The 13,727-nt window shown below is 36.3% G+C and overlaps 1 protein-coding gene across 2 annotated transcripts in view; it reads right to left on the bottom strand.

Moving 5' to 3' along the window:
• The window catches only part of Slc25a12 (solute carrier family 25 member 12), a 169,673-nt gene that overhangs the window by 82,709 nt on the left and 73,237 nt on the right, over positions 1-13,727 (bottom strand). The window contains exons 1-2 of one of the 2 annotated variants that reach the window (XM_005324590.4): positions 1,407-1,551; positions 404-457 (exon numbers count right to left, since the gene is read on the bottom strand). In XM_005324590.4, coding sequence (XP_005324647.1) covers positions 404-457; positions 1,407-1,418 — 66 coding nt within the window. In that variant the 5' untranslated portion in view covers positions 1,419-1,551. Of the gene's footprint in view, positions 1-403; positions 458-1,406; positions 1,552-13,727 lie in introns of those variants that run through there. The other variant, XM_040294471.2, reaches the window with a different exon arrangement.

The following is a 13,727-nucleotide window of genomic DNA, read 5'->3' on the forward strand; positions in this document are numbered from 1 at the left end:
TTTTTTTATTAGCCTCAGTACTTAGGAGAAGCTGGAAGTTCTTTTTAGTCTACTTTTACACTGCTTAAGTCATATTAAAAAAAAAACACACACATTAATTTAAGGAATTTTTTTTTTCTTTTTTAAAGACAAGGTCTCCCTATGTCATCCAGGTAATTCTACTGTCTCAGCCTCCCAAGTAACTAGGATTACAGATGCCTGGTTTAAGGCCTGAGGAAAATATCTTAACAACCCTTAATATAAAGGAAAACCCTCAGTCAAACATCAACAAGAGAAAAATAAATTATATTGTCTAGCAATGTAAGAATACATGAAAATATACTATTCCTCAGTGTTAAGGCTTCAAATGAACTACTGATTACACTTTTTGTTTTTTCAATGAAACATGAATTACATAATTTACCTGTAGGAATATGTTTCTTAACTCATGAGGATCACCTCGCTTAGTTGTCTGCACCTGTAAGGAAAAAAAAAAAAAAAGAAAAAAAGCTAGTTAATGCTTCACTAAAGGTCACACAATCTCCAGATTAGAGTTCACAACTGCTAACAATCAATGCTCTTATCTTTTATAAGGGCATTTAGTCTAAAACAACCCAAAAGCCCTAACTGCTGATAACAACTGTCAAATTTGAGATCTGTCACTACAGGGTGGAAAGGTGGGTGTGAATAGCCTGGGATATAGCAAATTACACATAGTGCTTCCTCTGAACTGAAAAGGGAAGAAAATGAATATCACTCTTTATTTTACTCTACAACACAGTAGCAACCACCAACCTTGAAATCAAGAGGCCTGCAAGAGTGGAGCAACAGGATAGTCAAAACACCTAAATTAATGGCATGGATTAGCAGCCTTTCTTCCCATTGGAAAGAAATAATAACAAAGATCTCAGCGCCCCTCTAGTTCCCCATCTAACCTAAAACACGAGAGCTGCCACCAGTACAAATGCTTTCAACATCCTGCAACCTCCAACGCAAATGTCAACCATTGCTCTCCGCAGTATTGAGGCCCCAAATTACTCAGTACTCACCCCATCCCCCACCGCAATACACGGATGCCCTAGGTATCCCCGGCTTTACTTGCCACTTCCTCCCACTCCCTTTCGATGCTCTTCAACTCCGAGCTCGCAATCCCATGTACCTAGGGCAGGACACACTACTCTTCCTTCGTTGACCAGTGGTCCTCACAACCCCTCCAACTCACAATCCCTCCTCCTTCCCCTCCCCCAGCCGGGCATCCTCTTCCTCCGGATCCTTGCCCATCAGCTCTCCCACCCGCAAGCTGGAGCCCTAGGACGCGCTATCTAATAACTACGCAAAGAAGGAAATTGAGAGAGCTGGGGGGCTGCAGGCAGGGCCCTTGGAATGTATCTTATGCAATAAAGGCAGCAGCAGAGAGTTGGAGTCACCTTGACCGCCATGCTGTGCTCGGAAGCCGGGAACGAGCCAGTGAGCGAGCAGGGCCGAGCTGTCAGGGTGCGCGCGCGCGCCGCTTCCCCGGCCGCGCCCGCCCTCCCTCTTGCCGGCGTCGCGCGCGTCCTTATGCAAATGAGCTCGGTACGCGGCGTTTAGACTGAAGGCCGGGAGCTTCCGCTGGAAAGGGAGCTGGCCCGGGGCCTGTGGGCCAGCGGAGTTGACCCACTGAAGGGAGGGACGCGCCTCCCACGGAGAAAGGTGGAATTCGAGCCACGGGATTCCAGTGCACCGCGTGGCCGCCCCAGCTGAGTCTCCGCCAGGCCACACCAAGTTTCTTAAGGACTCTTAGTGGGTGTGGCTTTGGGTACAGGCTTCAGCCTAAGTCCTTTTCCCTGAGGCTTAAAGGAACCCTTGGGGCCCGTATTGAGCACGGTTTCCGAAGCGTCAACGAACACATCCATTAATAATAACGAATTAGTGCTGGGGTTGTGGCTCAGAGGTAGAGCGCTCACCTAGCAAGTGCGAGGCCCTGGGTTTGATCCTCAGCACCACATAAAAATAAATAAAGGTATTGTATCCAACCTCAACTAAAAAATAAATATTAAGAAAATAATAATTGTAACGAATTAACAACAACTAATGGCAAATATTGACAAAAAAGATTAAGAACCACTCACTGGGGAAAACCTAAGTAAACATAACTTGAGAATATTGTTCTTCTGTACTATAATAAAGGTTTATGAATAGACTCCACCTTCTTAAACAGCCAAATCCCTGTGTAATGAGGTTGGGTACCAATATATATGAAAAAAACTCCATTTATCTTTCACAGGGCTGCCACAATCCTGGCCCTTGCCTCTGCATAAACAAAAAATAATTCTCTGTTGGATTCTCAGCCCTATCTAAGAAGTAATAGGGCTACCTTGAACCAGAATTATGTCTCTAAAACTGCCTTGTGTCATTATATGACCATATTAGGCCACATGTTGAATGACTCAAACAATTACTGGGCATTCATAATATGCCAAATACAGTCCTGCTTTTTAAGAATACAAAGACAAAAAAGAAATATATCCTTACCTTCTAAGCACTTACAGGTAGATGGTTGGATGCTTCCTCATAAACTTAACTACTTGTGGATATTTTTGGTTTAATAATCTATGGTCTTTATTAAAAGAAAAAAATAAAAGTCCAACAACTATAAGATTTAATTTCACTTTCTCACTGAACTCTCTACACACTTTTACATTTCCATTGTTGAACTTCACATGAGGCTTCCCATTTCTCCAATCACACTAATCATGCTTGCATTACTATCTAAGTTAAATGAAGGGGGAGTGGCAAGTGGAAATTGTTAATAAGTACTGTTACATTACTAGTACTCCCAGTATGAGCTTTTCTGATACAGTTGCTTTAATTGTTTACCACTATTTCATCTCTTTCTACAGTCTGTTCCATGTGTTTTGAACAATGTAACATTTTGTCCTACTAGCATTTTGTATCCCTTTGCTCTTTGAATTATTGAGAACTGAATCCAGAGCTTCATATTTGCTAGGCAAGTGCTCTATCACTATGCTACATCCCCAGCCCTCTATTATTTATTTTATGAAATTTCTACAAGGAAGAATCTCAAGAAGTTTATTTTATGTTACTTGATAAAGGAAGGTTGTCTGTTTAGAAGCTCCAAATCCCAAAGTACCTGAAGGAAGTGAAGGCCTTTATATAAAATGAAGGGAATATTTTCTATAGGAACATGTTATGACCAAATCTACATTGTTGGAGTGAAAATTTGGAATTGGACTGGACACTTCCAGAGAAGAAGATAATCTTACATATATAAAGCCCCCCACAATAACCCATAAGTATAGGTACCATGTCACAATGAAAGTTTTTGTGATTAAAAAACAGCTGATCTTGCAGTGGCCTACACCTGTAATTCCAGAGACTCAGGAGTCTGAGACAGGAGGATTACAAGTTCAAAGCCAGCGTCAGCAACTTCCCTGTCTCAAAATTTAAAATAAATAAATAAATAATGAAAAATTAATTCTGCCATATGGAGAAAAAGAACTCACCTACCCCCAAAAGTGAATTTTGCTGATTTTTTATCTATCCAAGTATGATTACCAGTAAAATCTAGCATTATATTATAGTCCCTAACATAAATACCCAAATATATTAAGATTGTACCATAGGAAATGTACTCAGTATCAAAAGGAATAGAGAAACATACAAGATAGACTTCTTAAATAAATTGAAAAGGACACAGATAAGATTTTCGATGCTTATGGATCAGAAGAATTGTTAAAATCTCCATACTACCTAAAGTGATACATAGCTTCAATGCAATCAAAATCCCAACTGTATTTTGATCAATAGTGTGGGTACTTTTCCAGGACCTGTTTAGCATAGATTTTGATCAAATACTGTTAGCCTGACAGCAATAATCTAGACATTTAAGCAGCAACTTTGTTATTGGATCCAAGTCTCCCTGTGAAAGTTCTCTCTTTTCTTCTCAATTGAATAATCCTTGTCCTTTCACTCTTTTTTTTTTTTTTGAGAGAGAGAGAATTTTTAATATTTATTTTTTAGTTTTCGGCAGACACAACATCTTTGTTTGTATGTGGTGCTGAGGATCTAACCGCACGCATGCCAGGCGAGCGCGCTACCGCTTGAGCCACATCCCCAGCCCATATCCTTTCACTCTTGACAAAGAAATCCCAATGACATTTTTCAATTAAAAAAAAAGTTAGGAGTATCACACTTCCTGGTTTAAAATTATATTACAAAACTATTTTAATCAAAGCAGTATGTTGGGCTGGGGTTGTGGATCAGTAGTGGACTACTCATCTAGCACATGTGAGGCACTGGGTTTGATCCTTAGCACCATAAAAATAAATAAATAAAATAAAGGTATTATGTCCATCTACAGCTAAAAATATATTTGGGAAAAAAAAAAAAAACACAGCAGTGTAATCCTGTAATCCCAGCGGCTCAGGAGGCTGAGACAGGAGGATGGAGGATCACTAGTTCAAAGCCAACCTCAGCAATGGAGAGGCACTAAGCAACTCAGTGAGATCCTGTCTCTAAATAAAATACAAAATTGGGCAGGGGATGTGGCTCAGAGGTTAAGTGCTCCTAAGTTCAACCCCCAGTTCCAAAAAACCCAGTATGTTACTGGCACAAATGCAAACATTATACACAATAACCAAAATGTGGAAATAACCTAGGTATTCATCAACAAACAAAGAAAGAAAGAAACTGTGAGATATGTAAAATATACACATGAGTATCATCCAGGCTTTAAAAAGGGGGAGAGAGCTAGGAGTGCTGCTTAGTGGTAAAACATTTGCTTAGCATGTGTGAGAACATGGGCTATATCCCCAGCACCAGTCCTGCCATTTGCCATAACATGGATGGACCTGGAGGACATTATGCTAAGTGAAATAAGCCAATCACAGGAAGAAAAATATTGCATGATCTCACTTATGTGTGGAGTCAAGAAGAATAAGGAGGAAGAAGAGGAGGATGAGGAGAGGAAAAAAGGGTCAATAAGTAAAGAAATAGAGAATAAAACAGTGGCTACCGGGTTTGGGGTACAGGGAAGAAATGGGGAGAGACAGATTAAAGGATATAAAGTAGCACTTATGTAGGATTAACAAGTTGAAAGATCTAATGTACAACATGAGGACTATAATTACCTAAATGAGTAGATTATAGCTGCTCTTGCCACAGGATGGGGATGGAATGGGTAGCTATGTGAAATGATGGGTATGTTATTTTGTTCCACTATAGAAACCATTTTACTATGCATTCATATTATAATATCATGTTGTATACTTTAAATATTCACAATTTTAAAAAATTAAAGAGTTCCTACCCTGAAAAAACTTTCAAATTGTCATTCTGTTGTAATAATTGGCTAATTGTATTAGCAAAAGTTTTAGCAAATTAAAAGTTACTTTTTACCTCAGTTGTAAATGATCATGGTTGGGGAAAACTTGTTATCTAATGAAATATCAAAAGATAAAGCTGCCAAAAAAGATTCACAATATATGGGGGAAAGTGGTAGAATAATTTAAAACTTCCTATAATTTCTTAATTACACATCATTTTAGTAATTTAGAATTTCTCCTCTAAGTCACAAATTATGTTTGTAAACCAGAAATAATTTCAAAACTATAGAGCAACTTTCAGTTGAAAACAGGATAATTAAGACTGCTTTAAGAGATGGACATTTCAGAAAGCAAAACTGGAAGTGAAAGGTTTAGAGACTAGTGGTAACTGTATTGATTCTCATTGTTGACCTTAAAAAGCAGATGTCATTAATAAAGAGTCACTTTGTAGAGCTTATTTCATAAAAGATTCAATATGTAGCTTGAGTGAGCTGGGAATTTAAATCTGCCAGTAACATTGTTACTATGAAAATAACATGTTACCCCCAGATGCAAAACTGAAATGTGGGCTTGCAAGACAAACCCACCAAAGCATTTCTCTAACTCTCAGGCAACTTACATTATGATAATTTGAAACTAGGCAGGCACTTCCTGGGAAAAACTTAGAATTATACTAATGTGTAGTTCATTAATAAACTAAAATGTGATTATTAAAACAAGACAATTTCCAATGATCCTAGTCTGCCAAAAGACATGGCCCTCTTTCCATTTTAATAACACATTATTTGTTTATTATCTAGCCTCCTTTTGTTATTTTACTGACATAAATGCACTTTTGTTCCTATTTCCATGTTCCACACAGCTACGATAAATGCCATCTTTCAAAAAGTAAATCGAGGTGGGATACAAACATTTAGTAGAGCAATAGAATATCACTGACTAAACTAAGTTTAGCTCTTTTCCTAGGTTAAAGATATATATATATATATATATATATATATATATATATATATATATATATATTTATATATATATATATATATAAAACATCACTATGATAAGGCATAAACTGGATTTTATGTCCTTTATCAAGATGTTTGCTTAAAAATAGTTGAACTAAATAGCATGATCTAACCTTTGAACACACATAAAAGGCTAATTGAACATCTGAAATTTTTAAGTATAGTTTGATTATGTCCTAGTCCTAAAATTACAAATAGTTCTTTAAATTTGCTGAAACATTGTAAAACTTATAAATTGTGTAAGTTGCTTTTTAACTTCTTCCATGTTAAGTGTCTATATGGAGAAATGGCAAGAGTGGGCTAGGGGAAAATGTGAAAGATTAAGTGTCCAACTTTGAACATTAATTAAATCTTACTTGGCAGTCTGACTTAGAAATCAATAAGCCAGAAATTGTTATTTAAGCCTAAACCACTTATAGTTAGTAAACACTAGACAAATGGTAAACCTTTCTATATTATACAAATAATTATACAAATGTATAAACATTTGCCCTAATTAAAATAAATTCTCATTTTGGTGGAAAGGAAAAAGAGTATTAAAAATAGATAAAATAGTTGTACTCCTGATATTATATGTTTTAGTATACTGATCTTCCTTACAGTACGAGTCTAAGTCCTGTAAATTATGTATACAGGACTTATGACAGTTATCTTATTTTAGGACCACAGCTTTCTTTATTCCCTCAGGGAGGCAAAACAGCCAGTTTTCTTTTCACTGAATTTTGGAAGAAATTCATGGAATGAGCTGCTCTAAATATTTAAGAATATGAGTGGCCTATCATTATACTAATCATGTATAAGCTCATATTATCAGATGGGAGGATTGAACTAGATAAGCTTTAATGCTTCTTCAAACACTTTAATTTTATAATTTGGAATGAACCAAATTTTAGCTAATAAACATTTATTGAGTGCCTTGTGTTTGTATGAAATTTGCTGTTGCAGCTACAGGAAATATAAAAAATATAAATACACAGTACTCAAAGTATGGGGAATATTTTTCTGTGGCAAAATTTTATAAAAATTTTAATGAGGGGCTGGGGCTGTAACTTAGTGGCAAAACAATTGCCTAGCACATGTGAGGTACTGGGTTTCATCCTTAGCACTGCATTAAAAAATAAACAAATAAAATAAAGGCATTCTGTTCATCTACAAATACAAAAAAAAAATGTTTTAAAAAATTGTAGTCTCTCTAGGCCTTAGCATCATCTTCTTGGAAGCTTCTGCAACAATAAGAGCCAAGTGGAGAAAGAAGCCAATGTATAGGCTGAAGCTCAAAAGAAGAAAGATGAGGTAGAGGTCCAAATAAACAGCTGTGTACCATGGAGTCCAAAGGAGTAGAAATAGGAATGCCAGAGGCCAGAAACATTGGTATAAGTTGATGGACTGCCTGTTACTATCCAGATTTTGTCTCAGTGGATTTAAAACTTACATTGCTACCCATCACTAAGACCACCACAGAGAGAAGACCCACCTTGCTCTTAACATCTCCTGTTGGTTCTTTGCCCAGGATCTTTTGCATTCTGGACTAATTCATTTCTCATTTGTGGCTAGTGTAACGTGTATACAATAAATCATCCCTTCTGTTTTAGCTGAAGAATTTAAAAAAAAAAACTGTAATTAACAGCGAAAAGAATGACACTGAAATCTTGTGTCACATGCCAAAGGTAAAGGCAACTTGATGTAATAATGGAGTAGGGCTGCAAGTATTGTTCAATGGTAGAGTACTTGCCTAGCATACGCAAAGCCCTGGGTTCAATATCTACCACCAAAATAAAATAAAATAATTGTGTAAAAGCTCTATGGCTTGTCACATATTTTCAGATCAATCAAAAATGTATAACTGGGGTCTGGGGTTGGTTGTGGCTCAGTGGTACAGCACTCACTTAGGATGTGAGAGGCTCTGGGTTTAATACTCAGCACCACATGAAAATAGATAAAATAAAAGTTATTGTATCCAACTACAACTAAAAAATAAATATAAAAAAATGTATAACTGGAGGCTGTAGTTCTGGCTCAGTGGTAGAACGCTTGCCTAGCATGTGTGAGACACTGGGTTCAGTTCTCAGCACCACTCCTAACATAGCCTTGAGGATTTACTCAGATTTTTTTTTTAACTCTCTTCTACTTAGGGGTCAATGAAGGATGATTTGGACCTGATCCAGAGTAAAGAAAAAAGCTTCACTTTAAAAACTATGTGCACTTTAAAAATTATGTGGGAGTTGGGCGGGTGTCACAAGACTGTAATCCCAGAGACTCAAGAGGATGAGGTAGGAGGATCACATGTTCAAAACCAGCCTCAGCAACTTAGTGAGGTCCTGTCTCAAAATAAAAAACGAAAAGGGTTGGGGATGTGGCTCAGTGTTTAAGAGTCTCTGGGTTCAATTCCTGGTACAAAAAAAAAAAAAATGTGGCCAGACACACTGATGCATGCCTGTAATCCCAGCTATTTGGGAGGCTGAAGCAGGAGAAGGCCAACTTGGACAACTGAGCAAGTTCCCATCTAAAATAAAAAATTTTAAAAAGCTGGGGATGTAGCTTAACGGTAGGGGGTCCTTGGGTTCAATCCCTAGTACCAGATTGGGTTGGGAGTGGGTAGAAAGAATTATATGAGTGAAAAACAAAGGTCCCAGAGTATTGAATGAAAATTTGAAAAGTCAAAGTTGGAGGACTTAGACTACCTGCCTTCAAGATTTTTACTATAAAGCTATAAAAATCAATGTGGTACTAGCTGGCGTAAGGATTGATAAATAGATCAATGGAACAGAATAGAGAGCCAAGAAATAAATCCAAAATTATAAAGTCATTTGATTTCTAATGCAATTTAATGGGACAATGCAATTCAATGAGGGCAAGGAGTCTTTTCAACAAATGGTACTAGAATGCTTAGATATCAATATGGGAAAACAAATTAACCTGACTTCTACCTCATACCATACACTAAAATTAATTTGAGATGAATTATAGTCATATGCTAAAGCTGAACTCATAGTTTTTTTGTGTCCCAACTTTTTAAATAACACTTTTAGTAAAAAAAAAAAAAAAACATAAAAGAACATTTTGTGGAAGTAGATAAGGTTTTATTAGGACATAAAAATAAATAATAAATAGTAAATTAAAAATTGGCAAATTAGGGCTGTGGTTGTAGCTCAGTGGTAAAGCGCTTGCCTTGCATGTGTGAGGCATTGGGTTCTATCCTCAACACCACATAAAAATAAATAAATAAATAAAATAAAGACATATTGTCCATCTACTAAAAAAAAAAAGGGGGTAAAAAAAAAGAATTGGCAAATTAGATTTAAAACTTTGACTCATCAAAAAATAGCATTAAGGGCTAGAGATATAGCTCAGTTGGTAGTGTGTTTGCCTTGCATGCACAAGGCGCCAGTTCCATCCCTAGCACCACAAAAAAAAAAAAAAAAAAAATGGCATTAAGAAAATGAACATGAGGCTAGGATTGTGGCTCAGTGGTAGAGCACTTGCCTAACGCGTGTGAGGCACTGAGTTTGATCCTCAGCACCACATAAAAATAAACAAGTAAAATTGTGTCCATTTACAAATAAAAATATTAAATAAAATAAAATGAACAGGCAGGGCTGAGAATATAGCTCAGTGGTAGAGTGCTTGCCTACATGATGTCCTGAGTTCAATACTCCAGCACCATAAAGGAAAATAAAATGAATAGGAAAGCCCAAACTGGGACAAAATATGAGCAAAACATATAAATGATAGAAGACTAATATTCAGGCTATAAAGAAGTCCTAAAACTTAATGATAGATAAACAACCTAATGAGCAAAAGTCTGGAACAGACTCATCACAAAAAAAAAAAAAAAACATACAAATATCAATAAGCACATGAAAAAGTGCACATCACCATTAGTCATCAGAGAAATGCACATTAAATCCCAGTCAGAAGATAGTATTACGTATTCACTAGAGTAGCTAAAATTAAAAAGACAGAAAACACTAGATTCTGGCAAGGATATGGAGCAACCAGGGATCTCATATATTGTAATGGGCAAATGAAAAGGTCTAAACAGTTTCTTAAAAATCCAAACACTTATGCTATGACCCAGTATTCAACTCTTCAATATTTACTCAAGAAAAAAGAAAATTTATGTCCATAAAAGCCCTGTATGAGAATGTTCACAACCACTTTTTCAATAATAGCCCCAAACTGGAAATACCCCAGGCATCCATCAATGGGAGAATGGATAAACAAACTACGGTATGTTCACAGAATGGAATACTATTCTGAAATAATAAGGAGCAAACTATAGATACACACAACAACATGGATGAGGGATGATTATCATTCTAAGTGAAAAAAACCCACATGCAACATATCATATAGAAAAGCATACAGTTTATTGATGCCATTTATATATAGTTATTGAACCAATACAACTAAATTGGTGGAGAAAATCAGAACTGTGATTGTCAAGGGAAAGGACTTCACAAGAAAGAGGCAAGAATTATCTGAAGTGATGAGTTGTCTGGACAAGTTTTGAAAAACTTATCTAAATAGCTAACAAAACAGACTTAAGGTTTGGACATTTCATTACAAATGTGTGTTAATTTTTCTCCAAAAGGAAAAATAAAACGGAACTCTAGTTCAGTAATACTCTGAAGTAGTCCAGAAGAGTACTAGTATATTTATTTTGAAATATATCAAAGAAATAAAGATTTTTAGATGGAGAGATGGATAGACATGCAATACCTAAATGGAGGGGATATATAGGACTTTGCTGAAAAACTTTTCAACTTTTCCAAATGCTTGAAAATATCATAATAAATTGTCAAGGAAAATTGTTGAGTCTTTATGTTTGCACAGATAGCTATCCAAAGATGTAATTCAGTTGTTTGGTTAGAAATTGCAATGAGACTTATTTCTTAACCCTTGATAGGTCTGTGTATATTGCTGGAGAAGAGGAAAAGAAGCTGAAACTACTTGATAATTTCTCTTTTATAGGCAAGAGGATCTGTGAAATTACATTGCATTAAGAAAACAAAATTACATTTCCTTAACATTAATTCAGACAATAATTACATGTCCTTGAGAGTTGTTAGTGTTTGTATAAATGTATTTGTTCAGTCTGATAGTTACCCACAGGAAAACTAGAGGAAGAATACGGAAGTATATTTGTATAACTTCCAGAAGGAAGAAAATTTAACAATCTGAATCCTAATTTAGCACTTTCCTGCTGAAGTGCAATTGAGTGTAATTCAAAAAATTCAAACTTTGGTGGGAAATATCCTGCAGTGGGTCATTGTGTCCTTGGATTGACCAGTTGGGGGAAAGGGAACTGATGGTAGATGAAACCAACCCCTTTGAATATGGGATTTTCAAAAGGGAAACTATAGGTTTGTACTGGGAGACCTAAAATAAAGAATGGACTCTATAAGAATTTTTTTTAAAAAATGTCTACAAACCTCAAGACAAGAAAGTTAGGAATTGAGATAGGCTCAGAAAGAAACTAAAGAAAAGCTCCTCCTGAAGAATTACATTAGAAGAATAATGTAATATTGATCAGTATTAAATTGAAGTTTAAGTTAGAAAGTTTGGGAAAAACATGAAACAACATGACTTGAGGAGATATAGTTAGGTCTTGAGGAATGAGACAAGTTAAGGAGGAAATTGGGCCAAAATGTGGACTGCTTGGCTTTACCACTGAGCTACATCCTCAAGCCCTTTTCATTTTTTTTTTGAAATTTTTTTTTATTGTTGGTTGTTCAAAACATTACATAGTTCTTGATATATCATATTTCTCACTTTGATTCAAGTGGGTTATGAACTCCCATTTTTACCCCGTATACAGATTGCAGAATCACATCAGTTACACTTCCATTGATTTACATATTGCCATACTAGTGTCTGTTGTATTCTGCTGCCTTTCCTATCCTCTACTATCCCCCCTCCCCTCTCCTCCCCTCTTTTCTCTCTACCCACTCTACTGTAATTCATTTCTCCTCCTTGTATTATTTTTCCCTTTCCCCTCACTTCCTCTTGTATGTAATTTTGTATAACCCTGAGGGTCTCCTTCCATTTCCATGCAATTTCCCTTCTTTCTCCCTTTTCCTCCCACCTCTCATCCCTGTTTAATGTTAATCTTCTTCTCATGCTCTTCGTCCCTACTCTGTTCTTAGTTACTCTCCTTATATCAAAGAAGACATTTGGCATTTGTTTTTGAGACAGGGTTTTGCTAAGTCACTTAAGATCTCACTAAGTTGCTGAGACTGACCTAGAACTTGCAATCCTCCTGCCTCAGCCTCACATGAGTAGTTGGGATTACAGCTGTGTGCCACTGCACTCAGCTGATTGGCATTCTTTTAACCAAAAGGAAAGGAAGTTGAGAACACAGAAAGAATTTGACCAAGAAAAATTAAAGGTCTCAAAGTTGGATTTTGTGTGTTCCATTACCAGTTGTCTTGACAATAGGATACCTAAAGCTAATGATAATATAATAAGGAAAAACACATGGAAATGAAGTAAACAGGAATTAAGAGTTGGGGCATAAGAGGTCCATTAAATTCCCCATGGCTTAAATTTTTTGTGCTAAAAAGATTCTTCAAAGGATGAGAGTACAATTTATGTATAAAGATAGTTTACTGTTCCTATACTTTTGAGGAAGCTTCTCAATAATACTTACCTGCTGCTTCTTCCCTGACTGTGGATAAGCAAGCCAATGTGAGTAATAAGTCATGAAAGTAACAGATCTACATAGTTTTGCTATATTATCTCTCTCTCACACTGCTTGCAAAGAATCCCAAGAAAACAGTCATTGTTGGCTCTGTCTCTGGTTACTCTGTTCTTCTATCTTGCTGGATGGATAGGCTTGCCTGGATGGTTCAGGGTGAGGATGAAAAATGACAAAGGGAGTCAACAATTACAAGTCCTCTGATCATTGCAACCTTCAATGAAGCATTATCTGTGAACAAGTTTTGTGTTGATGGCATGGAAGAAAATCAAGTTGCAGAATGTGAGATATAACCTTCCTCAGTCAAGTGATAACCCCTTCATTCACATCCATATGAGTATAGTACCAACATCATTCCATCAAAGACAGTAGGTTCAGGGTTCTACACAGCGAACAGTTAAATGAGTGTGACCCAAAGTATAACAAGAGTCGTAATGAGGGGAATGGATCACAGAGAAGCAACTTTGTAGATGAGACAAATCCCTCTTCACTTAAACACATTGGAGAACCTTGTAGAAAAAAGTAGAATATTTTGTCATATAAAACTCTGTATGACTATGAGGTTCTAATTATCTCTAAGATATAGCATATGTCTATAATTGCTATCTGTAAGTAGGAACATAACATCTATAATCTTTAAGTAACAAAGTGTATGTTAAGATGATTGATTATGGTGAATTTATTCAATAGAGATTTAGA

This window comes from Ictidomys tridecemlineatus, chromosome 7 (genome assembly GCF_052094955.1).
Source record: "Ictidomys tridecemlineatus isolate mIctTri1 chromosome 7, mIctTri1.hap1, whole genome shotgun sequence".
Lineage (NCBI taxonomy): Eukaryota > Metazoa > Chordata > Mammalia > Rodentia > Sciuridae > Ictidomys > Ictidomys tridecemlineatus.